Source organism: Nyctereutes procyonoides, unplaced genomic scaffold, assembly GCF_905146905.1.
Source record: "Nyctereutes procyonoides isolate TBG_1078 unplaced genomic scaffold, NYPRO_anot_genome, whole genome shotgun sequence".
NCBI classification, from domain to species: domain Eukaryota; kingdom Metazoa; phylum Chordata; class Mammalia; order Carnivora; family Canidae; genus Nyctereutes; species Nyctereutes procyonoides.
Genome location: NW_026575153.1, coordinates 100,255 through 127,586, shown reverse-complemented (window position 1 = coordinate 127,586; position 27,332 = coordinate 100,255). Strand labels below are relative to the sequence as shown.

At 36.3% G+C, this 27,332-nt stretch overlaps 1 protein-coding gene across 1 annotated transcript in view; it reads right to left on the bottom strand.

The window, feature by feature from the left end:
• The window catches only part of STPG2 (sperm tail PG-rich repeat containing 2), a gene marked incomplete at its 5' end in the record, with an annotated part of 297,860 nt that overhangs the window by 176,194 nt on the left and 94,334 nt on the right, over positions 1 to 27,332 (bottom strand). The window contains 2 exons of the mRNA XM_055313262.1: positions 759 to 919; positions 7,286 to 7,445. Coding sequence (XP_055169237.1) covers positions 759 to 919; positions 7,286 to 7,445 — 321 coding nt within the window. The remainder of the gene's footprint in view (positions 1 to 758; positions 920 to 7,285; positions 7,446 to 27,332) is intronic.

Here is a 27,332-nt window from a genome sequence, read left to right as displayed (position 1 = left end):
ACATTGGGCTCCACGCTCAATGCAGAGTCTGCTTATCCCTCTCCCTCTGCTCCTCCCTGTGCTCACTCGCTCTCTCATAAATAAGTAAAATCTTTAAAAATAATAATAGTAGTATGGCTTATAATAATGAGGCATATAGCAGCAATGTCCACAATAGCCAAACTGCGGAAGGAGCCTCGGTGTCCATCGAAAGATGAGTGGATAAAGAAGATGTGGTTTATGTATACAATGGAATATTACTCAGCCATTAGAAACGACAAATACCCACCATTTGCTTCAACGTGGATGGAACTGGAGGGTATTATGCTGAGTGAAGTAAGTCAATCGGAGAAGGACAAACAGTGTATGTTCTCATTCATTTGGGGAATATAAATAATAGTGAAAGGGAATATAAGGGAAGGGAGAAGAAGTGTGTGGGAAATATCAGAAAGGGAGACAGAACATAAAGACTCCTAACTCTGGGAAATGAACTAGGGGTGATGGAAGGGGAGGAGGGCGGGGGGTGGGGGTGAATGGGTGACGGGCACTGAGGGGGGCACTTGACGGGATGAGCACTGGGTGTTATTCTGTATGTTGGTAAATTGAACACCAATAAAAAATAAATTTATTGTTAAAAAATAATAAAAAAATAAAGGGTTAAAAAAATGAAAAAATAAAATAAAATAAAATAATGAGGCATATATGTCACAAGCAAATTTTTTAAGTCCTAAGTCTTGGTATTAGATATAAAGAACATTATTTTGGTATTCACAAATTACCTGATAATCAGCAGGACCAGGAGCACTAAAAGCTTCTTTCTTAACCAAGAAGAGAGTCCGAGGAACAGAAGAACCAAATGCACTTTTCTTTTGTTTCTTCAAGCAGGTATTGCTAACGTTGTCAATTATAGTATTGTTTAGGGTATTATAAAACCCAGGACCTAAAATCATGAGGAATATCATATTAAACATGCTTTTAATTTTTTAAAACTAAGTAACCTAAATTAAATAATTGTTTTTAGAAAGAACTCTCATATACTGCTAGCAGGAATGTAAAATGATATGACATTTAGAGAAATAATTTGTCAAATTTTTATAAAGTTAAACAAATACTTAGTATATGGCCCAAAATTCTACTCCTGGGTATTTTTTCAAGAAAAATGAAAACAACCCAAATGTCCATCAGCTGGTGAATTTTTAAAAATGTGCCAAACCAAAAAAAAAAAAGGCGCCAAACCCATGCAACAGAATACTATTCAGCAATAAAAAGGAAAGGAAATATAAATGCAACAACATGAATGATCCTCAAAAACATGATGCCAAGTGAAAGAAAATAGATAAAATCCAGACTAATGTATGATTCTATTTATATGAAGTTCCAGAAAATGCAATATCATAGTGGCAGAAACAGTAGCCTGGAGTGGGTGGAGATTAACTGCAGAGGGGAATGAGAGAGCATTTTTAAAATGATGGAAATGTTCCAAAATTTAATTGTAGTGGTGTACCTGACTTACATACATTTGCCAAAACTCATCAAACTACCCACTTAAAATTAGTTATTTTACTGTGTAAATTATTATTTTCTGTGTAAATTATACCAAAAGAAAGAAAGAAAGAAAGAGAAAGAGAAAAAAAGAAAAGAAAAGAAAAGAAAAATTAATTCTCGATGCTATAAAGTATTGAAGAGTTGATGTAGTAACATTAGAAATCAATTTGGCCTGGAATGACTTTGTCTAAGAAGGGCTAAAATATCACTTCCACTGCATGCTACTGGTCAAAAAAGACACCAGAGGAGCCAAGATTGGAAAGGAAAATAAAAGACTCAACTTCTCAATGGCATGAGTAGTAAATAATTTTGTACCAGAATAGACTTACCATAACAAATTACCATAACAAAACTTACAGCAATGGTTTGAGATTAAGCAATGAATGGCTCAGAAGCTAGAACAACTCAAGACTCAGAAACAGGGCCATAAGAGGACAGATGATGGCTTAAAGGACAGGAGGAAATGTTACCAGAGGTTGGAGAAAAGATAACTTGTATAATAGAATGGCAGAGATTTTAACAAAACTAATGCTTGAGATAATGAAGAAAATACTTAAATAAGTAGTTTTTGGCTAAGAAAGTTTCCAGGCTGAATATCAAAAAAGCCAACCAGTTGTTTTTATCCCTGTATAAAAAGGTATGGAAAGAAAAAAAAAAAAGGTATGGAAAGAAAGAGATGAGTTAAAACTGTTGTTTTCAAGGGGAATTTATAAGAAATGAAAAGAAATCAAAATTTTCTGGTCTGAAAGTAAAACTGTTTTTCATTGCATCTCTCCATATAGCAAAAAGCTCTCAAAGAAAGAAATGGCCTTGAGAGATCAAAGACCAAATCCAGGGTTTCGCTGTAAGAACCTTTGTTAAGAACTCAGAAAGATTTAAGATGGTATGTCATAGAATCTCTCAGTTAAAGGAAAGTCTTCTAAGAATTTTAAGACCATATGTCAATGACTTTAGAATCTAGGAGCATTGAGGGGCACCTGGGTGGCTCAGTGGCTGAGCATCTGCCTTCGGCTCAGGGTGTGATACCAGTTCTGGATCCAGTCCCACATCAGGCTCCCCGTGAGGAGCTTGCTTCTCCCTCTGCCTATGTCTCTGCCTCTCTCTCTCTCTCTCTCTCTGTGTGTGTCTCATAAATAAATAAATAAAATCTTAAAAAAAAAAAAAGAATCTAGGAGTATTGAAACTACCAGCACTACCAAAGATGACCCAAAGTAGACAAGGGTTTCCCTAAGAAGTACATTTGAGTGTGGCTTTTATCCAGGGTATTTGATTCTAATACAATAAGATACCTACAAAGTTTTCATATGGAATTGTACAAACTTTGAAAGAAAGGGACATCAACAGTGCAATATGAAAAGTGGCTATAGAGCCTAATCTTCCATAGGCATCAACAGTACAAAATGAAAAGTGGCTATAGAGCCCTAATCTTCCATAGGCAAGAAGCAGGCTGAGAAAGCTCCAACTGCAAACACAGCTTATTTCTTTGAGATTTTTTTTCTTGCTTCTTGAGGTAGATCTGTATTGCTACATACTTCCCTCTTAGGACCACCTTTGATGCATCCCAAAGGTTTTGCACCATTGTGTTTTTATTTTCATTTGTTTCTATGTATTTTTTAATTTCTTCTTTGATTTCCTGGTTGATTCATTCAACTTACAGTAGCATGTTGCTTAACTTCCATTTATTTGTGGTCTTTCCAAATCTGTTCTTTTGGTTGACTTCTAGTTTCATAGTGTTGTGGTAAGAAAAGGTGCATGGTATAATTTTAATCGTTTTGTATTTGTTGAACCTGTTTTGTGACCTATTCTGGAGAATCTTCCATGTACACTTGAAAAGAATATATGTTCTGCTGTCCTAGGATGGAATGTTCTGTATATATCTGTTAAGTCCATCAGGTCCACTGTGTCATTCAAAACCATTGTTTCCTCATTTATTTTCTATTTAGATGATCTACCCATTAATGTCAATAGGGTATTAAAATCCCCCACTACCATTATGTTATTATCAGTTAGTTCCTTTATATTTGTCATTGTTTTATATATTGTCATTGTACTCTCATGTTGGGTACATAAATATTTACAATTGTTATATCTTGTTTGTCCCTTTTATGGTTATATAATGCTCTTTTCTGTTTCTTTTTCAAGTCCTTATTTTAAAGTCTAGTTTGGGAGGCACCTGGGTGGCTCAGTGGTTGAGCATCTGCCTCCAGCTCAGGGCATGATCCTGGGGTCCTGGGATCAAGTTCCACATAGGGCTCCCCATGGGGAGCCTGCTTCTCCCTCTATGTCTCTGCCTCTCTCTGTGTGTCTCTCATGAATAAATAAATAATCTTTAAAAAATAAAAATAAATATAGTTTGGGGGCACCTAGGTGGTGCAGTCAGTCAAGTATCCAACTCCTGGCTTCGGCTCAGGTCATGATTTCAGGGTCGTGAGATCAAGCCTAAAGTCTAGCTCTGTAATCAGCTTGGAATCTGCTTGAGTTTCTCTCTCTCTCTCTCTCTCTCTCTCTCTCCTCCTCCCTCCTCCCCCCCATGCTGACTCTTGCTCTCTCCTTCTCACTTAAATAAATAAATAAATAAAAAATAAACAAACAAATAAATAAATAAAGTTCATCCACATAAGTATTGCTACTCTGGCTTTCTTTTGACATCCATTTGCATGATAAATGTTTCTCCACCTCCTCACTTTCAATCTGCAGCTGTCATTGATCTAAAAGGAGCTTCTTGTAGGCAGCATATAGGTAGCTCTTGTTTGTTTAGCCATTGTGACACCCTACAGCTTAGATTGGAGCATTTAGTCCACTTATATTCACAAAGTAATTATTGATAGATATGTATTTATTGCCATTTTATTACTTGTTTTGTCATTGTTTCTTTTGTCACTGTCATACTTAACTGTCTTCCTCACTTTTGGTCTCTCTTTTGCACTCAAAAAGTTCCCTTTAATATTTCTTGGTGTAGTGGTCATGAACTCTTTTAGTTTTTGTTTCTCTGGGAAGCTCTTTATCTCTCCTATTCTGAATGACAGTCTTACTGGATAGAGTAGTCTGACTGCGATTTTTTCCATTTAGCACTTTGAATATATTATGCCACTTCCTTCTGGCTTGACAAGGTTCTGTTGAGAAATGTCCAGCTAGCCTTATGGGTCTTCCCTGGTAAGTTAAGGACTTCCTTTTGTCTTGCTGCTTTTAAGATTGTTTCTTTATCGCTATATTTTGTAAATTTAATTACAATATGTCTTGGTGTGGGCCTACTTTTGTTGATTTTGATGGGAGTTCTCTGTGCCTAATGGATCTGGATGTCTGTTTCCTTTCCCTGATTAGGGAAGTTTTCTGCTATTATTTCCTGAAATAAATTTCCTGTTCCCTTTTCTCTCTCTTCTTCTTCTGGGACTTCTATAATGTGAATGTTATTATAGCTATTGGAGTCACTGAATTCCCAAAGTCTACTTTCATGTTCCATAATTATTCTTTCTCTCTTTTGGTTCACCTTCATTATTTTCCATTATTTTGTCTTCTAGGTCACTAATTAATTTCTCTGCTTCTTCTGGCCTGCCATAATTGCATCAAGCCCATTTTCAATCTCATTTATTATATCCCTCATTTCTGATTCAGTCTTTTTTAACTCTTTTATCTCAGTGGTAAAGGTCCCCCTAATGTCTTCCATTCTTTTCTCAAATCCAGTGAGTATCAGTATTATTGCCGCTTTAAATTCTCCATTAGGCACGTTACTTGTATCTGTTTTGCTTAGATCCCTGGCCATAGCCTTATCTTGTTCTTTCATTTGGAATAAATTCCTCTGTCTTGGCATTTTGTCTAAGTCTCTGTCTTCTGAGAAAAGCCAGTTATGTCTCCTGCTCCTGAAAGTAACAGCCTTATGAAGAAGCCATTTAGTGCCCAGGGCCTGGTGCTTCAAGGAATATCTCTGGTGTGTGCTGCATGTGCTTTGTCTGCTGTTGTGTTTTGGTTGCTCTATTCTTCAGGCCAGTTGTCTGTAGAGGCTCTCCTTGTCTGCTATGGACAGTGTTTGGTCCCTCGACTGAATGTAGTGAGTTTTAACTAGGTTCACTCTAGTCTGCTTATGAAATGAGACCTGACACCAATTCTGCCAGAACTGAAGCCCTGTAAAACTCTCTGGGTAGGAGATATGGTGTAGGCAGGGGTTTGTGCTGGTCTTCTGGGGGAAGGGCCTGCCATGCTGGGACTGAGGCAAGCTTGACTGAGAAGGGCAGTCCTGCCAGAGCATGGGGGGTGGGGCTTGGTGTAAGCAAGTTAGACAGCCAGAAACACAGCCTATTTCTTATAGAAAAGGAAGGATGATTCAAAAGATGGAAACAAAAGCCCAAAAGGTAAAAACAAAACAAAACAAAAACTTGGAAAGTCATTCCCAGGGAGCCCAACTGGGTCCTAATGGGGAAATTACAAAAACTGCCTGATTGGATTTCATAATTGCTATGGGCCTATAACTGTTACAGGCCTCCAGTTTTCTCTTTTCTGAATAAAAGCATCTAGTATGATTATTCTATTTTTCTCCTATTGCTGTGTTTTGAGATGTGAAAGGCAGATAATGTGTCTTTAGTTCAGAGCTCTTCTGACAGAGGGAAGTCATACTCAAGAAGCTAATCTGAAGTACCACACCCAAGATGCCTGGGTGGCTCAGGGGTTGAACATCTGCCTTAGGCTCTGGGTGTGATACTGGAGTCCCAGGATCAAGTCCCACATGGGGCTCCCCGCAGGGAACCTGCTTATCCCTCTGCCTATGTCTCTGCCTCTCTCCTTGTGTCTCTCATGAATAAATAAATAAAATATTTTTTAAATAAATAAATAAATAAAGTATCACACCCAAGAATTCTCACCTATAGAGATACAGGACTTAGATGTCAAGATCCTGGACTTCAAGATTATACCATATTACATGAAACTTGAAGGACTTGAGAAGGCATATAGGACAACTGTAAATATTTTGTGGGAAAAGTGTAGTCTATAATAAATTAAAGATGGCCACAAATTCTTTACTACCCATGTCATTGACAGATGAAGTGTCAAGTTCTTCTGTTCAAAATGTGCTGCCCTGAGTGACCTGATTAACAGAATGCGGAACTTCTGACATTAGGAGATAAGAAGCCTTGTACCATCTTGCCACATCCTATAGAGCCCTGAGCTACCAAACTAAAAGACCAGCTACCCGGGGGCAGCAATGCTGAAGCTATGCATGCACTCTGAATGACAGTCTCATCTGAGCTCTGCCTTCCAGCTATCCCACAAAATAATAAGATACAATAGAAAACTCTGTTTTTAAGCCACTAAATTTGGTATGCAGCAACACATAACTATATGTTAACATTTATAGAAGTTATTTTTGTGCTAGACTCTTAATTCTATATACTAGAATATCCCATGAGAATACTAGAACATGTGCTAGGATATCCCCAAAATAAAATTTTAACAAAAGTGTATGTCATAAGTTAAATTACTGGCAATAACCATGTAGTTGATATATATGTTCATCCATAAAGAGAAATTAGGAAATTTACTGAGTAAAGGAAAACAACAGAAAATTACCATTAAAGATATGTGACATGTTAAATTGAAATCTTATTAAAATTGCACATTATTTTTAATCTGTGTTTAGTGTATAGTCAATACTTTAAAAATGTGACTCAAAATAACAACACAAATCATAGAACAAAAAAAATTGTGCTTTCTGGTACATCCATCTTGTTAAGAATATTAAGCTATATAAATATATGGATTAATTACTAACCTGGCATTTCCTCTGTCCTACAGTCTTGTGTGAATCGAGCAGCACTTTGACCAAATGGGGTACTTTTCAGTCCTGGTGTTTTCTTCAAGGAATTAAAAGCAGTTCGAGATTCATTATATGTGCCAGGAGCTGGAGTGATTGATTTCATAGGTACAAATCTCTGGTAAAGAACAGGAAAATAAGCCAATAAGAAATGTACCATAGTACATTTTGATATTTCATGAGTTAAAAGCTGCCTTCTTAGTCAATATAATATTTGGAGTTTATTTCTTCATGAAGTAAAAAAATAGAGATGAATTAAGATATTGTACCTATCAAAACATAAAATATATAGCTTTTAGTAAAATCATATATATATATATATAATATATATATATAATACAGTAATGCATTACATACTTTACTAAGCCAAATAGACATTTTGGAGGAAATCATCTCAAGATGAGATTCTAGATAATAACATATGTATAATCTTCACATTTAAATTATTCTGCAAGTTAAAATAACAAATAAAAAACTATATGGTCTAACATGGTTTCTTCTATGTAATAAAATTCACAAATTGACAAAGTTCCATGACATATATATTCAATTAACTCAACAATATCATTAAGTAGCTTTAAAAATCTTAGATTTAAGTGATATATAAATCTGGTTTAGCTTATAATATTAAACTTATTATATTATGAACACAAAAAGTTTATTATAAATATTATAAATTTATATTTAGCTTAATATATATGTATCTATAGGTATAACTGAACTCTTCTTGTAAAATATAGTATTGTATATTTTGAAACTTTTTATTTGGTATTAATTTCAAATTTATGGGAATCTCTGGGTGGCTCAGTGGTTTAGTGCCTGCCTTTGACCCAGGGCGTGATCCTGGAGTCCTGGGATCGAGTCCCACATCGGACTCCCTGCATGGAGCCTCCTTCCCATCTGCCTGTGTCTCTGCCTCTCTCTTTCTCTCTATGTCTCTCATGAATAAATAAATAAAATCTTTAAAAAAGTAAAAATAAAACAATTTCAAATTTACAAAAAAAGTGCATGAATAAAAATAATTCATAAAATACATGTATAATGTTTACCCAGAGTCACCCATTGCTAACATATCATTTGCTTTTTTAATTTGCCCACACTGTTTCTGTCTCTTTATGTCCATTCCTTCCTCTCTATCTCCCTGAGTGTGTCTATATGCACACATATGCACACACACAGACATACATGCAGCATGTATATACAACCATTTAATAGGAAGTTATATATATTATGGCCTTTTACCCTCAAATACTTTGGTGTATATTTACTAAAAGTATGGATTTTTTTTTTACATATCTGAAGCACAGTTACCAACTTTAGTAAACGTACCAATGATATATTTTTACCTAATCAACTATTCATATTCCAAATCTATCAGTTGATCTAATAACACCTTGTTGCATTTTCTCCCTTTAGTATATAATCTAGTCTAGGTTCAGATATTGCTTTTAGCCTCCTTTAATATTAGAACATTTCTTAAACCTTCCTTTGTATTCTGTAACTTTGGAAGAATATAGCACTCCACCTTTGTATAATAAAACTTTCATTAGTTGGGACTTCTCTGATGCTTCTTCATGATTATATTCACATTATGCATTTCTGGACAGCATACTAAATAGGTGGTGTAGCTTTCTCAGAGTATCATATGTAGAGATACATGATGTTCTTGAACCTCAATTGTCATTTTAATTTTATAAAACTGAATACTCCCTCTACATTTATCAGTAAGCAAGAGCCCTCTCTTCTCTCCCAATTATTCATTTCATTATTTATCTACTTATGTATTTATAATCCATATGAAAATATGAATGCAGGCAGCCCAGGTGGCTCAGCAATTTAGTGCCGACTTCGGCCCAAGGCGTGATCCTGGAGACCAGGGATTGAGTCCCATGTCAGGCTCCCTGCATGGAGACTGCTTCTCCCTCTGCCTGTGTCTCTGCCTCTCTCTCTCTCTCTCTCTCTCTCTCTCTCTCTCTCTCTCTCTGTCCCTCATGAATAAATAAATAAAATATTTTAAAAAAAGACAATATGAATGCCAGTTTTGACATTTATAATTGATCACTATTTTTTTTACCAGTAGGGATCCCTTCAAGTTGGTTCATATGTCCCGAAGATGTGCCGTCATCTTTTTTTTTTTTTTTTTGAGACTTTTCTTATTTTGTGACATAACAAGATGTTACAGGTTCATCTTCCACCTACTTTGTCCAGTCCCTATTTCTTGGCTTATTTACTAAGCTAGGATATATTTCTGTATATCTAACTATCCATACCTATACCCATATCTATACACACACACATACTCATGGAGACACCTATAACATATACTTTAGGAAGTCAAGAGTTCACATCAAACCTTCTATTCAAATCTATCATACAAGGTTCATTTTAATCTCTCCTAATCCAAATTTGTATGTACCTTCTTCCAAGTGAAAACTCTGATTCACAATATTGACGTTTTTGCTTAGGATAATACACCTAAAATAGTTTCTTACTACTTCACCCATACTATTATAATAAACCAACTTCCTAAAAATAATTCAGAATTCATTTGTAATTCTTGCACTCACTATCCCTTCCAACTCTATCCTATCCAAGACTGATGTAGTAAAATACTGACGTTACATGGATGTTTCTGTCCCACGTCTTCAATATGGTTAAAAGTATTCACTTATAATATAATGGCATATTTGTTTCCATTTGCTTTCAGGTTTAGGGCTTTTATTTTAAGCCTTCTCATTCTTATCTACTTATTTTTATTTGAATATATAGGACATTGACATGCTTCAAAAAGACAAAAATGTATTTTTAAAAGTATACTTGAAGACCTCTGCCTTCATTTCCCTTCTACCCCATGGATTCTACGCCACTGAAGGAAAATAGTCCAAGTTTATAACATTTGGGAGGAGGGGCAAGGTGGCAGGAGAGTAGGGGTCCTCAACTCACCTGATCCCACAACTTTACCTAGATAACTTTCAAAACATCCTGAACACCTATAAATTTGACCTGAGATTTAAAGTGAGAACACCTGGAATTCTACAGAGAGAAAAGTTTTTGCTTCTAACAAGGTAGAAGGCGGAAAAAAATAAATAAATAAATAAATAAATAAATAAATAAATAAATAAATAAGAATAAAGTGAGGGAGGAGCACCATGCTAAAGCAGAGCAGTAAAAAATTCTGGGACAGGATAGCCCAGCCCTGGAGAAGTGGGAACTTTAAAAATTCGTGCCAGAGTTTTCCCTGATGGAAAAGGGCTTTGGAACAATAGCAGGGAAATCAGACAAAATCCAAGGAGGGGCAGTGAGGCCACAGGATTCCCAGAGTAACTATAAGAGGAGGGGCATCTGGGAGGAAAGCTCACCACAAACTCCTGTCTGATAACAGCAAAGGGCTGCAGCCCTCCGGGATATTTGGGAGAAGCAATCAGTTAGGTGGGCCAGCTCCAGATGGGGGTGGCCATGCCCCCATGCTCCAGGCCATGCCTGGAGAGGCAGCCTCCAGGAGTGGGTTCAGTGGCACAGGGCCCCAGATCCCAGGGTGTCCAAATGGACAAAGCTGCAATCCTGCATTCCTCTGGGACAGGCATAAGTGAGTAGGGCATAGGACAGCGAAAACTCTCCTGCCACTGGGCACCCCTAAGCAGTGCAGATCAGTGCACCTGTGCCAGACCCAGGAGCATCTAGGCCAGTGCAGACTGGGAGACTGCATCAGTTACTCACAGGTAGCTCAACTCCAGAGCTGGAAATTTGGCACCACCATTGTTGTTTTTCCTCCTAGTTTCATCCTGTGCCTGGGAGAGGTGGGGCCACTAGGGAACAAAGGCCTCCCAAAAGAAACAGCTCATACTGAGCCCCGCACTGGTGACGGGAGGGTCATCTCAGCCCAGACACAGACATCTAAGAATCAGCACAGCAGACCTCTCCCTGAGAAGACAGCTGGAAGTACAAGGGAAGAGCAAGTTCTTGACCAAGCAGCACTGGAAAGCTCCAGGACCAAGGGAAAATAATATAGAGAACTAGAGAATCCCCCCCTTTTTTTTTTCCTTTTTCCATTACAACTCATTTTTATATAAGACTAAAAATTTCCAGCATTTTTTTTCTTTCCCCACCTTAACTACAATATTTTACCAGCTCTTCATTTTTAAGTTTTTTTCCTTTTTTACTTTCATATTTCTACAATTACATGTCTTAGATATATTTTTGAGTCCTGGATTCCCTTCAATGTACTCAATTTAATTTGGGGAGATATACGAGATATAGGTTTTGTTTTGTGTTTTTTTTGTTTTCTTTGTCTAGTTCTGACTACAATGACAGAAGCTAATGCCTTCTAAAACATGACCATCATACACCAAGTGGAATACCGTGCTGGTTCATTCTATGAAATTATATACTCTCTTCCTTCCCATTCTGCCCCCCCCTCTTATGTCTTGTTTATGTTGTGATCAATGTTGGGGCCTTCTATAAGTATTGCTGGTTTGTATAAATTTGGGATTGAGCATCTTCTAACATACAGAACAAAATACACTCAAAATCAAAAGGATCATGCTCTAGGATCCCTCAGATAGAAAACATTCTCTCTCCACTACCACTTCTTCACCACCACTATCCCTCAGCGCCGCCCCCCCCCCTTTTTTCCTTTTTCTGTTTTTCCTCTTTACTTTTTTTTTCTTTTCTTCTTTTACTTTTTTCTTCTTCTTTGGGGTTTTTGGCCTTTTATTTTTTACCACTTTGTTTTAAATTCGTTTTTCACTTTAGTGGTCCTTTTGTTTTATTTTGTTCTGATCTTCTTTATCATTTTCTGGTCTCTGACATTTTCGGAATAATCTAGGGTGGATTTTATTAGGTCGTGGTTGATATTTTTAACTCAGCCCAATAACACAACCACTCTTTACTGAATAAAATGACTAGAAGGAAGAATGCACCAGAAAAGAAAGAACCAGAAACAGTACTCTCTGCCACAGAGTTATAGAATATGGATTTCAATTCAATGTCAAAAGCCAATTCAGAAGCACAATTATAAAGCTACTGGTGGCTCTGGAAAAAAGCATAAAGGATTCTAGAGACTTTGCTACTGAAGAATTGAGATCTAATCAGGCCAAAATTAAAAATAAACTAAATGAGACTCAGTCCAAACTGGATATCCTAACTCCTAGGGTGAATGTGGTGTAAGAGAGAGTGGGTGACATAGAAGAACAAGTTGAATGTAAGAAAGGAAGCTGAGGAAAAAAGAGAAAAACAATTAAGAGACCATGAGGAAAAGCTTAGGGAAATAAATGATAGCCTAAGAAGGACGAATTTATGTATAATTGGGGTTCCAGAAGAGGCCAAGAGGCAGAGATGATTACAAAGTATATTTGAAAAGTCATAGCTGAGAACTTCCCTATGGGGAGGGAAACAGGCATTCAGATCCAAGAGATGGAGAAGGCCCCCACCTAAAAAAATCAATAAAAACTGTTCAACACGTTGACATTTAATAGCGAAACTTGTAACTTCCAAAGATGAACAGAAAATTCTTAAAAGAGCAAGAGATAAGAGATTCTTAACTTACATGGGAGAAATATCAGATCAAAAGCAGACTTCTCCACAGAGACCTGGCAGGCCAGAAAGGGCTGGCATGATATATACAAGATACTAAATGAGAAGAACATGCAGCCAAGAATACTTTATCCAGGAAGGCTGTCACTCAGAATAGGAGAGATAAAGAGCCTCCAAGTTAGGCAAAAACTGAAAGAATATGTGACCACCACATCAGCTCTGCAAGAAATATTAAGGGGAACCCTGCAAAGAAAGAGGTAGCCCAAAGAAATAATCCACAAAAACAGGAACTGAATAGGTAATACAATGACACTAAATTCATCTTTCAATAGTTACTCTGAACATGAATGGGCTGAATGATCCCATCAAAATATGCAGAGTATCAGACTGGATAAAAAAGCAAGACCCATCTATTTGCTGTCTACAAGAGACTCATTTTAAACCTAAGGACACCTCCAGCCTGAAAATGAAGGAGTAGAGAACCATTTACCGTTCAAATGGTCCTCAAAAGGGAGCTAGGGTAGCAATCCTCATATCAGATAAATTAAAATATATTTCAAAGACTGTAGTAAGAGATGAAGAGGGACACTATATCATACTTAAAAGGTCTATCCAACAAGAAGACCTAACAATCATGGATATTTATTCCGCTAATGCAGGAGCTGCCAAGTATATCAATTTAATAACCAAAGTAAAGAAATGTTAGATAATAATAATACCCTAATAGTAGGAGACTTCAACATGGCACTTTCTGCAAATGACAGATCTTCTAAGGAGAGCATCACCAAAGAAACAAGTGCTTTAATTGATACACTGGACCAAATGGATTTCAAAGATATATACAGAACTTTCCATCCAAACACAACTGAATATACATTCTTCTCAAGTGCACATGGAACTTTCTCCAGAACAGACCACATGCTGGGTCACAAATCAGGTTTCAACCAATACCAAAATATTGGGATTCTCCCCTGCATATTTTCAAACCACAATACTTTGAAACTGGAATTCAATTACAAGAAGAAATTTGGAAGAAACTCAAACACATGGAGGTTAAAGAGCATCCTACTAAAAGATGAATGGGTCAACCAGGAAATTAGGGAAGAATTAAAAAGATTCAGAGAAATTAATGAAAATGAAGATACAACTGTTTAACATCATTGAGATACAGCAAAAGCAGTTCTAAAACAGAAATACGTTGCAGTATAAGCCTCCCTCAAAAAAAATGAGAAAAACTCAAATACACAAGCTAACTTTGCACCTAATGGAATTGGAAAAAGAACAGCAAGTAAAACCTACACCAGGCAGAAGAAGAGAAATTAAGATTCGAGCAGAACTCAATGAAATAGAGACCAGAAGAACTGAGAACAGATCAACAAAACCAGGAACTGGTTCTTTGAAAGAATTAATAAGGTAGATAAACCACTACCCAGTCTTATTAGAAAGAAAAAAGACTCAAATTAATAAAACCACAAATGCAAAAGGAGATATCACAACCAATAACAAGGAAATGCAAATGATTTTAAAAACATATTATGAGCAACTATATGCTAACAAATTAGGAATCTAGAAGAAATGGATGCATTTCTGGAAAACCACAAATTACCAAAACTGGAACAGGAAGAGATAGAAAACCTGAACAGGCCAAAAACCAGTGAGGAAATTGAAGCAGTTATCAAAAACTTCCCAAGACACTAAAGTCAAGGGTCAGATGGTTTCCCAGGGGAATTCTGACATTTAAAGAAGAAATAACACCTATGCTACTAAAGCTGTTTCAAAGGATAGTAAGGGAGAGAATGCTTCCAAACTAGTTTTATGATGCCAGCATTACCTTGATTTCAAAACCAAAGACCCCACCTAAAAGGAGAATTATAGATCAATATTCCTGATGAACACGGATGCAAAAATTCTCAACAAGATACTAGCCAATAGGATCCAATAGTACATTAAGAAGATTATTCACAATGACCAAGTGGGATTTATCCCCAGAATGCAAGGCTAGTTCAACATTCCTCAGTATCTTAAAAGCCATCTATGAAAAGCCTACAGCAAATATCATTTTCAATGGGGATAAACTGAGAACCTTTCCCCTAAGATCAGGAACACGACAGAGATGTCCACTCTCACCACTGTTGTTCAACATAGTACTAGAAATCCTGGCCTCAGCAATCAGACAACAAAAAGAATTAAAAGGCATTCAAATTGGCAAAGAAGAAATCAAACTCTCCCTCTTTGCAGATGACAAGATACTGTACATAGAAAACCCAAAAGACTCCACCCCAAGATTGCTAGAACTCATACAGCAATTCAGCGATGCAGCAGGATACAAAATCAATGCCCAGAAATCAGAGGCATTTCTATACACTAACAATAAGACTGAAGAAAGAGAAATTAAGGAAACAATCCCACTTACAATTGCACCCAAAAGCATAAGATACCTAGGGATAACCCTAACCAAAAAGGTAAAGGATCTATACCCTAAAAACTATAGAACACTTCTGAAAGAAATTGAGGAAGACACAAAGAGATGGAAAAATGTCCCATGCTCATGGATGGAAGAATTAATATTGTGAAAATGTCTATGTTACCCAGGGAAATTTACACATTTAATGCAATCCCTATCAAAATACCACGGACTTTCTTCACAGAGTTGGAAAAATCATCTTAAGATTTGTGTGTTATCAGAAAAGACCCTGAATAGCCAGGGGACTATGGACAAAAGAAAAGCAATGCTGGTGGCTTCACAATGCTGGATTTCAAGCTGTATTACAAAGCTGTGATCATCAAGACAGTATGGTCCTGCACAAAAACAGACACAAAATCAATATAACAGAATAGAGAACCCAGACATGGGCACTCAACTCTATGGTCAACTAATATTTGACAAAGTAAGAAAGAATATCCACTGGAAAGAGGACAGTCTCTTCAATAAATGGTGCTGGGAAAATTGGACAGCCACATGCAGAAGAATAAAACTAGATCATTCTCTTACACCAAACACAAAGATAAACTGAAAAAGGATGAAAGATCTAAACATGAGACAAGAATCCATCAAAATCCTAGGGGAGAACACGGGCAACTCCCTTTTTGAACTTGGCCACAGCAACTTCTTGCAAGATTAATCTATGAAGGCAAAGGAAACAAAAGCAAAAATGAACTACTGGGACTTAATCAGGATAAACAGCTTCTGCACATCAAAAGAAACAGTCAACAAAACTAAAAGACAACCTACAGAATGGGAGAAGATATTTGCAAATGACATATCAGATGAAGGGCTAGTATCCAAGATCTACAAAGAACTTATTAAACTCAACATCCAAGAAACAAAAAATCCAATCAGAAATCGGCAGACGACATGAACAGAAATTTCACCAAAGAAGACATACACATGGCCAAAAAGCACATAAGAAAATGCTCCGCATCACTTGCCATCAGGGAAATACAAATCAAAACCACAATGAGATACCACCTCACACCAGTGAGAATGGGGAAAATTAACAAGACAGGAAACCACAAATGTTGGAGAGGATGTAGAGAAAGGGGAACACCCTTGCACTGTTGGTGGGAATGTGAACTGGTACAGCCACTCTGGAAAACCATGTGGACATTCCTCAAAGAGTTAAAAGAAGAGCTACCCTACAACCTAGCAATTGCACTACTGGGTATCCCAAAGATATGAATGTAGTGAAATGCCAAGACACCTGCACTACAATGTTCATAGCAACAATGTACACAATAACCAAACTGTGGAAGGAGCCTCAGTGTCTATCGACAGATGAATGGATAAAGATGTGGTCTATATATACAATGGAATATTACTCAGCCATTAGAAATGACAAATACCCACCATTTGCTTCAACATGGATGGAACTGGAAGGTATTATGCTGAGTGAAGTAAGTCAACTGGAGAAGGACATTCATCATATGGTTTCACTCATACGGGGAATATAAGAAATAGTGAAAGGGATTATAGAGGAAAAGGCAGAAAATGAGTGGGTAACAAATTAGAGAGGGTAACAAAACATGAGAGACTCCTAACTCTGGGAAACGAACAAAGAATAGCAAAAGGGGAGGTCGGCGAGGGGGATGGGGTAACTGCATGACAGGCACTGAGAAGGGCACATGATGGGATAACCACTGGGTGTTATACCATATGTTGGCAAATTGGACATCAATTTTAAAAAAGTGTAACATTTGCTGATTTTCACTGTATAGAAATTATTATCCATACTACCATGGTAAAGAAATTAGTAACCATACTACCATAATCTAGAAATTATTAGTCATAGTACCACGTGGATAATCTCATACTGCCATAACATCAATCAACATGCAAAACTGGAAAAATTAACAATTGATTTCTGCAAGCCAATAGAAATGAATTAACTGCAGCATACCAGCACTTCCACTCCATCTCTTTACTATCCCTTGTGATAACCAACTTCATTGTTTTCTGATTTATCCTTTATGTGTTTATATAAAAATACGTAGTGACGTGTATGTTTTTTTCTTTTCCATTGTTATTAAAATATAATTAATATATGATGTTATATTACTTTCAAGTGTACAATATAATTATATAATTATATATATTACTCAGTGTTCATCATGGTATATTCTTAATCTCCTTTATTTCACCAACTCCCCCCACCCCAACCCCGCCCATCTCCCCTCTGGCAACCACAAGTTTATTCTCTGTATTTTAGAGTCTGGGGGATTTTTGGTATCTTTTTCCTTGTTAGTTCATTTGTTTTGTTTCTTACATTCTACATATGAATGAAATCGTATGATATTTGTCCTTCTCTGACTTATTTCATTTAGCATTATATCCTCTAGGCCCATTCATGCATTCATGTCACTGCAAATGGCAACATCTCATTCTTTTCTATGGTTGAGTAATACTCCAGGGGTGTGTGGGTGTGGGTGTACACATATCACTCCTTTATCAATTCTTCTATTGGTGGACACTTGGGTTGCTTCCATATCTTGACAATTGTAAATAATGCTACAATAAAAATCCCCAAATAGATATTTTTCTAAAATCATACCAATGTCTAACAGAACATGAAAAGATGTTAAACATCACTAATCATCAGAAAGATGCAAATCAATGCACAGCCCAAGTGGCTCAGCGGTTTAGCGACACTTTCAGCCCAAGGTCTGATCCTGGAGACCCAGGATCGAGTCCCACATCAAGCTTCCTGCATGTAGCCTGCTCCTCCCTCTGCCTGTGTCTCTGCCTCTCTCTCTCTCTCTCTCTCTCTCTCTCTCTCTCTCCTCTCTCTCCCTCTCTCTCATGAAAAAATAAATTTTTAAAAAAATCTTTTAAAAAATGCAAACCAAAATCACAAACTTACACCCAACACAATGGCTGGAATCAAAAAGACAAGAAATAACATGTTGGTGAGGATGTGGGGAGAAAGGAATCCTCAAGCACTATTGGTGGGAACATAAACTGGTGCAGCCACTGCGGAAAACAGTGTGGAGATGCCTCAAAAAATTAAAAATAAAATTAACCATATGATCCAGTAATTCTACTACTGGGTATTTACCAGGGAAAACAAAAACACTACCTTGAAAAGACCCTTATATTTATTGCAGCATTACATGTATGTTTCTTACTTTCTTTCTTATACAGAAGGAATACTGATGCCTGGGCCCTATTCTAGATGAATTGAATCAGTCTCTGGAAAAATGCAAAGAACTCACTTAGGGATCAAAATGTGTTACAATTCCCCAAGCATTTTTTTTTTATTCATTTGAGAGAGAGATAGAGCACAAGCAGGGGGAAACACGGAGTGAGAGGGAGAAGCAGACTCGCCACTGAGCTGGGAGCCTGATGTGGGGCTCGATCCCAGGACCTGGAGATCATGACCTGAGCTGAAGGCAGGTGCTCAACCATCTGAGCCACCCAGGTGCCCCTCCCCAAGCATTTCTAATACGCAACAAGGATGAGAACCATTGTTATAAAAGAAGCCTTATGTTTTAAAAACTAATAGTTGAAGACATAAGGAAATTCAATACATTTAGATCAAACACCAAACAACTCCTTAAATCTATGACTAAATAATATCCCAGAAACATGTCTTTATGTGCTCTATAAACAAAAATTATGTGTTCTAAGTCTACCTTGCTAATTGCATTATTGCTTTCTCTATCAGTCACAAATATATGTTCATATTCAACTAACCACTAACAGCACCCCTAGCAGGCAGTCCTGTTGGTTTTAAATCCCCCATATCTCTCACTCCAGAACCATTATTGTTTTCTTCATCATCCCCTTAAACAAAATTGATACCATGTTCTTTTCCATTTCTGAAAATACATTTAAGATATCATAATTGGTGTCAAGTGGTATCAAATCAGAACTACATATTAGAGGAATAGAAACAACATAAGAACTGAGGGTTCTAGTTGTAAAAATGATATTTTTTTAAATCAAGGACACACACACACGATATCCTGTTCTTACACACCTGTTTTGTGTATCACCTTAAGTACTACCAAGTTGCTCAAGGCAGAAACCCGGTACTCATTCTTGATTCTTCCTAGTTCCCCACCACATCTAACCCATTAAAAAATCATGTTGATTATGTCTCCAAACTATACTTGCAATCTATCTCCTTGTTTCCAAGGGGGTGCCTCTTAAGTACAACGAAACCAAAGCAGTAACCTGTAGTCATCTGAAGGTTAATAATCTTCCTGAGTTAGGATAAATTAAAATAACCAGAGCTGTACATAGTACAGTTGGATAAATACTGCAACACTTTGATCTGGGGCTGCCATATTCTCAAAGTTTGCTGGTATTAAATTGCCATGGAAATATCTTGGATACCGTCAAGTAGCCTTAGTGTATACCCTGGAGAATGTGATACAATTACTGTGAATAGACTCTTGCATCACAAATAAAGACCCCAGTTGCAGTTATAGATATGATCTATCCCCACCCTCCACAGAGAGCCTTCAAAACCCTCTCTGAAAAATATGCATATCCTCAAAGATTGCATGTTAATACTCCACATATTCATTGGCAGAGTATATTTAAAACTCAGATTGAAACTCTTATAAGCTAAACTGAACATTCATATATACAAATTTAAAATGTTTAATAGATGTTTTCAATTCAAATATTCACCTTTGCATGTTATTGTTAATATTACAATCTTATTTCCTTTCATCTTATCCATATTTTTTGGCAATATGATTTGCCCCATCCATGTCTGTTTCCAATTTGTTTAACTATCACTTTTCTTTTTATGATCTTCCTAAACACCATCAGATTTGTTGCTGGCTTCACATTGTATCTATTATGTTCTATGTATGAAAATTATTATAGAACATTACCTGGGATTGAGAAAGGAAAGCAGGTGATGCATCATTTACACTTGGTATACTTTCAGCCTTCTGAAATTGACTTTTAATGTCATATTTTCCAGGCCCTGGTACTCCCTAAATTACAGGAAGGAAAAATACATGTTCTCATTAAGAAAGCATCTATATAGTACCTTAAGGGAACAGTTGGCTAAATATATGAACAAAGGCTACAGGTTTTTAAGCAAATTCCTGTATGGTATTACCAAAGCACTTCATTAAAAGGCAAACCAGAACAAATTCTTAAGAGAAACAAGAAAAAAAAAATTGCCCTTAGCCAAGCTTCCTAGGAACCTAAACACACACTACTTGAAACTTTGCTGCCCTCTACTGATAGAGCTCAGAAAAAAATTATCTATTTCACATAATTAAACATTACAATGAATAAAGGTGGCTTCTATATTTCTTCTACTTAAATGTATATAATCAAATCTTCTCTGAGAAAATATTTCACTGTTTTTTCCAAATTTCTATTAATCAATAGATTACTTTTTTTCCCCACAAATAAGCTTCAGGCTATATTTCATTTCAAATACAAATGTTAAAAAATGTAAGACATTAAAAACAGATACTTTATAATAGATAAAAATTAATTCAGTAAATACTGGGATTTTTTATTATCTTAGCTAAACATACTTAACTTTATATATATAGATATATATATCAAGAATTTAAACACATGTATTATATATATTTATCAAATATATATATAGAAGTGCTGTATATTAATCATCAAATACTTTAATTACCTTGAGGGTACCTTTCATAGTATAAAAAAGTTTCAAATCTTCTGTTACATATATTCCTCCTCTATTTTTCTAGAGTTACAAGAATTATTCCTTAATTTATGAATTATATACTTTGGTGTATAATAAAATTCCCTCAGCAACTCCCATCATCTCTATCATTATTATATGTTCAATCCCATTTCTCTCCACCTCCACAGACACCGTTCTGATGCAAGCCTCGAAACTCTTACCAGGATTACTGTGAAATCCTGACTGCCCCCCTGCTTCTGCTCTTGTCTTCCTTCAGTCTATTTTCAAAATGTCTGTCTGAGTCAGATTGCACCACTTGACTTCTCAAATCCATCCAATGGCTTGCAATCTCACTTTTAACAAAAATCAAGGTCCTTAATATAACATGAATTTCACCCTCACATATACTATCACCACTCTAACCTAATCTCCTATCACTCTCACATTTCCATTCACTCTGTTTATCACAAAGATCAGGCATATATCAACCTGAGGACCTTTGCACTCTTGTTCAGGATATTCTCCTAAATAGCTCCATGGCTCACTAATTTCAGTCATGTATTTATTCAATGTTACCTTCTTAATGAGTTATTTCCAGTCCACCTAATCTAAATAATTCCTCCTCCTTTTCCTATTTTTTAATCTTACCAATTTCTACTATCCAAAATACAATTTTCTACTATGTTGTAAGCTCCAACAGGGCAGTAACTGTTTTGTTTGCTACTGTATCGTTGGAATAAAGAGGAGTATGTGGAGCATGGTAGGTGCTCGATAAATATTTGCCAGAAGAATGGATGAATGGATGAATGCATGCACTGAATTCTACATTTTCACTGATCATATAGTGGATTTGGATATATTACTCTGGGAAATAATGTGGCACCAAATAAGAGCATTAGCCATTTCTAATAGTAAAATATCTTAAAGCTCACAAAATATGTGTATTTAGGGATGCCTGAGTGGCTCAGCGGTTGAGCATCTATCTGCCTTTGGCTCAGGGCATGATCCCGGGGTTCTGGGATCAAGTCCACATCAGGCTCCCTGTGTGGAGCCTGCTTCTCCCTCTGCCTGTGTCTCTGCCTCTCTCTCCGTGTCTCTCATGAATAAATAAACAAAACCTTTAAGAAAAAAAAAAAGCTCACATATTTAATTTGCATTTAATAATAATAGTAATACTTGGGAAATTTTGGGGGGGATTTTTATTTGAGGGAAATTCTTATTATATAAGTACTTTTTCATATTAATAGGTTTGATCCTAAAAATTTATGCAAAGGTCCATGTTATCTTATCTCACATGAACAAATCTATGCCATTATTTAGTGGCTGGTAGAAAAGATCCACTTTTGCTTTGGCATGTAAGATTGTTTTTAGATCTATGAACTTTTAGTAAATTAGGTTTAGAATTAAAGAAACTTCTATATAATTCTGTTTATATTAACCTATGAGATATAAATCAAATATAGAAATACAGAGAGCATAACTTCAAATATACAATATTAATCTATTTCTTGAACTTTACAGATATATTGTATCCATCTTCCCCACAGAGGCAAGATTGGTAAAAAATACTCAGTTACTGACAAACTGGGATTACATTTCTACTGCTATAAATAGTAGTATAAGTGGCCATTACTATGGATCATAGGGAAAAGACTAAGTGTGAATAATGAGATAAGTGAATATCTTTAGTCTTGGGAACTATTTTGCATAAAAGCAGAAATGAAATCTCATCTTTTCAATAAGTACTTTTTACTCCTTTTTTACTGTTTTTTTTTCATAAAGTTCCTAATGTTACTGAACTTTATTTCACTAAAATAAGATACAGCAGTACAATTAGGGCCTTGCTTCTAAAAAAGTTAGGCTTAAGATTTAAAAAGCCAATTAATTTTTTTTAATAGAAGACTATGACCACTCAGGACAACTCTCCATTTATGACAATATAAAAGTGGAAAGACTTTGAGAAGACCAAACCCTAGGCACAAGCTGAAAATGCTGTATTTATCCCCCTTTTTAAAATTGTTATCAACAGACCATCTGCCTTAGTATCAGCCTATTAAATATACAGCTCCATCCCACTTAAATGTTGTCCCATTTAAGATCTAGTGGATCAGAACCTCATTGGGTACAGGAATCTACACTTTTAACAAGCATCACAGATGATTCTCATGCATAATAAAGAACCATAACTCAGTCCAAAAGAGGTCACTATTACAGCACCTTCTGCTAAACACATACATTCCAAGGAAGAAAGCTTAGATTTTAGGAGTATCCTGCCTTGGGAAGAGAGGTTAAAAATTATTGGGGCGGGTTATTTTTGGCATCTTTTCATGTGTAACTCAATAAAAAATGGGCCTCTTGCTTCAAATAAAAACTGGGGTATAATTATCTATTTGATTGGATGACATACAGGGAGTAGGAGGACTGGGGGAAGCCACACGATTTTACCTTTACTCCTGTACCATTTAGTCACCATCAATGATGATTATTCTTCTCATTAAAAATACTATGCACATAGTTTACTATGTGCAAAGCACTGGCATATAGTAATAAATAAAGCATGGGGTCTGCTTTCAAGGAGCTCACACTAGATTAGTGGTTCTAAATCCAGGTTGTACATGACAATCATCTGGGGAATTTATAAAAATAACAATGAACCATTCCATCTTATTCAAATTAAAGCCAAAGGAAATTAGACCCAGTGTTTTGTGGGTTTTTTGTTTTTTTGTTTTTTTTTTTTTTGTTTTTTTTTTGTTTGTTTTGATTTAAAGCTTTCTGGTTGATTCTAATGTGCAGTCAGGATGGAAAAAAATGGTTTAAAAATTGGTTTAACATTGCTAGGCCTCATCCAGGTGCACCTTCTGAAGGTTCTGCAACCACCATTGTTTCCTAGGGTATCAGAGTCCCCTTCATATAAACAAGGACTCCAGTGAGACCAGGTATCTAGGTATTTCTTTCAGCTCACATTCTAGAATTTTAAATTCTGCAATCATATTTTTAATTTTATAAGTCTCTAAATCTTTATTCACACTCACATTATCCTCCATCTTTCCAAGGATATTAATTATAATTTTATTTATAATTCTGTTCTCGTTTTTGTCTTTTTCCTTGGAGTTTTACTGATGTTGGGTTTTTTGTTTGTCTTTATGTTTCCCACTGGAGGATTTTTTTCCAAAAGTCTGGTGATCTCTTGCTCCCCATTCAGATTTAAGAGTGAGCCACTGAAAGAGATGACTGAAAAATTCATACATGGATAGATTTGACTTGAAACCTGTTGGACTTCATTAAGCTGTGATGGAACCACAACTCAGCCTTTGCATTAGTGGGCCCCAAAATATCAGTCTTTTCTCAAGTCTAGCTGACAGTTTAGGTAAGTGGGAAAGGTTTCTGGAACTCTCTCCTATTCTGTTTATAAACTTTCGCCATCACCCAGGCTCAATAATTCTTAACTCATGTCCAAATTTGTTTCCTAATACTACCAACTTCCCCCAATTCCCATTCCAATGATGTAAAGGCAAATACAAAATATTGTAATTTTATCAATACATACTTCAGCACATATTTCTGAAAAATAAGGGACTTTAACATAAACATAAAACCATTTTTCCATCTTAAAAAAATCAACAATGATTTGCTTCCTTATTTATTCAGTTCAAATTTTTGTGACTGCCTAATAAATTTATGTGTATGAGACTCATTTATTTATATGTTTGTCTGAATCCAAACCCAATTAAAGCTCATACTTAGAAGGGATCAAAGTCTCTTATAATCTATAGGTTTCTTCACTTTACTCTGTTTCTTTCAACTTATTTGGTGAAAAAGCTAAGTTTTTGTCCAATTTTTGAGCATTTCCTGCAATTGCATTTTCTTGACTGGTATCCATGTGTCTGTCTCCTGTCCCTCATACTTCCTGTAAGCAGTAGTTGGATAAAAGTGCTTGGTCAGATTCTAATTCAATTTTTTTTTCAAGATTACTTCGTAGGTAGTGCTGTATACTTCCACCAGGAGGCATATATAATAGCTAGTTCTTGCCATTCTACAATGTTAACAGCCATTAATGATTATTGACTAGATGTAGTAATTTAGAAGGGGTTAAAAAAAATATAATACAGGGCAGCCCGGGTGGCTCAGCGATTTAGCGCCACCTTTAGCCCAGGGTCTGATCCTGGAGACATGGGATGGAGTCCCATGTGGGGCTCCCTGCATGGAGCCTGCTTCTCCCTCTGCCTGAGTCTCTGTCTCTCTTTCTCTGTCTCTCATGAATAAATAAAATCTTTTTTTAAATGATAATATAATTATATAATTACTTATTTATTGACTGAAATACTTCTACAGAGAGACTTCTCTCAACAATTGTTTAGTTACCCTAAGGTATAGTTCATATAGGAAAAGAAAGATAAATGCTTGTGTTGGTTTTTTTATTTTTTCTTTTATTTACCAGTTTCAAAATACCAAGTTAAACTGTTGCATTGTCCAACACCAGTGACTGAATTTTTAAAATTCTAATTTTAATCTCATGGATTTAAATATATTTGAATTATTTTATCCCCTTACAATTGGAGTTGTACTGTTCACCAATACTGAAATTAACCCATCTTCAGTTGGTGGGAACCTATTCAAATGAGTACCAGAATCCTTTTGACATGACCCCCAGTAATGTTTCATAGCTGTCTTGCTTTCTGGTCCAAGATGCTTCAGATTCTTCAGATACAATTCCTGCTCCAGACCTGGAATTAGCTCTGGAATCTGAGAATTATTATCTGGAGTCTAGGAATACCTCCCATTTTTGTTACATCATCTCACCCTTTCCCTCTCTTATCTCAGTGTCCTAAGTCCAGAGACTCTCTTGTTTGATTTCTCCACCAACAGACTTCACATCTTCTCCTGGAGTGGGAACGAGAAAGCTACCTAGCTGTAAGAAACTATGCTTCCTATCCAGATTATCATCAATCCTGCTGTTTTCAGTCCCACCTGCCACCTTCCAAAGTAATTGATATTCCTGGGCATTTTAAAGGTACTATAAGATGAACTAGCTTTCTTATTGGCATCCCTCTCTGAAGATACTTACATAGCAGCTTTCTCTATACCACCAGTTCACATTTCCCCAGAAGCTTTTATACTTACCATTTCCCCATCAGCTTTCCATCCTTGAAAACTGAAGACATCGTTTATCTATTATCATCTCTTCTCGCATTCTTTTTGTGTTTGCAGGATTGCACCTTCCTTATTCTTTTACTTATTAATTTAGTGGGGCTTTGGGAGTGTTATGGGCTAAACTGTGTCCCTCCAAAATTCATATGTTGAAATCTTAAGCCCCAGTACTTCAGAATAACTGTATTTGGTGATAAGGTCTTTAAAGATATAATTCAGTTAAAAGAAGGTTTTTTTAAATGGGCCCTAATCCTGTATGCCTAGTGTCTTCATAAGAAAAGGAATTTTGAACATAGACATGAGTGTGCACAGAGGAAAGGCCATGTGTAGACACAAAAATAAGATAGCCATTTATAAGCCAAGGACAGATGTCTCCAAAGAAAATCACTGCCAACACCTTCATCTCAGACTTCTAGCCTCCAAAACTGTGAGAAGATAAATTTCTTCTGTTTACACCTCCCAGTTTGTGGTACTCAGTTATGATAGTCCTAGCAAACTAATGGAGGGAGGAAGCTAAGATATAAGCATGGTTTCAAACCTATCTTGTTCAACCAGAAGTCCATCTATCCCATTCTACAAAACTAAAAAATATAAAGTATTTCAGAAAAGTAGATATGTAGCAGAAAATATAACAATGGTACCCACCAAGTCTAAGAGTTGCGCTGATGGTAATTTTGAGGAAAAAGCCAGCTTTACCACACTTTTGACACATAATAGTTCAATAATATTAACTGAATAGATGGGATTATTCTAATCCCATTTAATTGTTTATTGGCATGCCTCAATAGCTCAGTGGTTGAGAGTCTGCCTTCAACTCAGGGTGTGATCCCAGATCCAGGGATCAAGGCCAGCATTGGGCTCCCCACAGGGAGCCTGCTTCTTCCTCTACTCTCTGCCTCCTGTGTGTGTCTCTCATGAATAAATAAATAAAATCTTCTTAAATAAATCATTGTTGCTTACTCTTTCCGTATAATTTTGGAAGCCACCCTGTTCTAAAGTTTATCTATATATATTCATGCCATATAATGCTAGGACATTCCACAAAGGGTGTATGGGAGGAGGGGGACTTAAGGTCTTTTACTAGCATGCATCTAGGTATCACAAAAAGGTTTAATTGTATTTTAGAGGCTTTTCTTAGTCTATAAAACTCTCACTTCTGCAACCAATACTTTCTTAGGTAGTACTTTTAGTTCTCC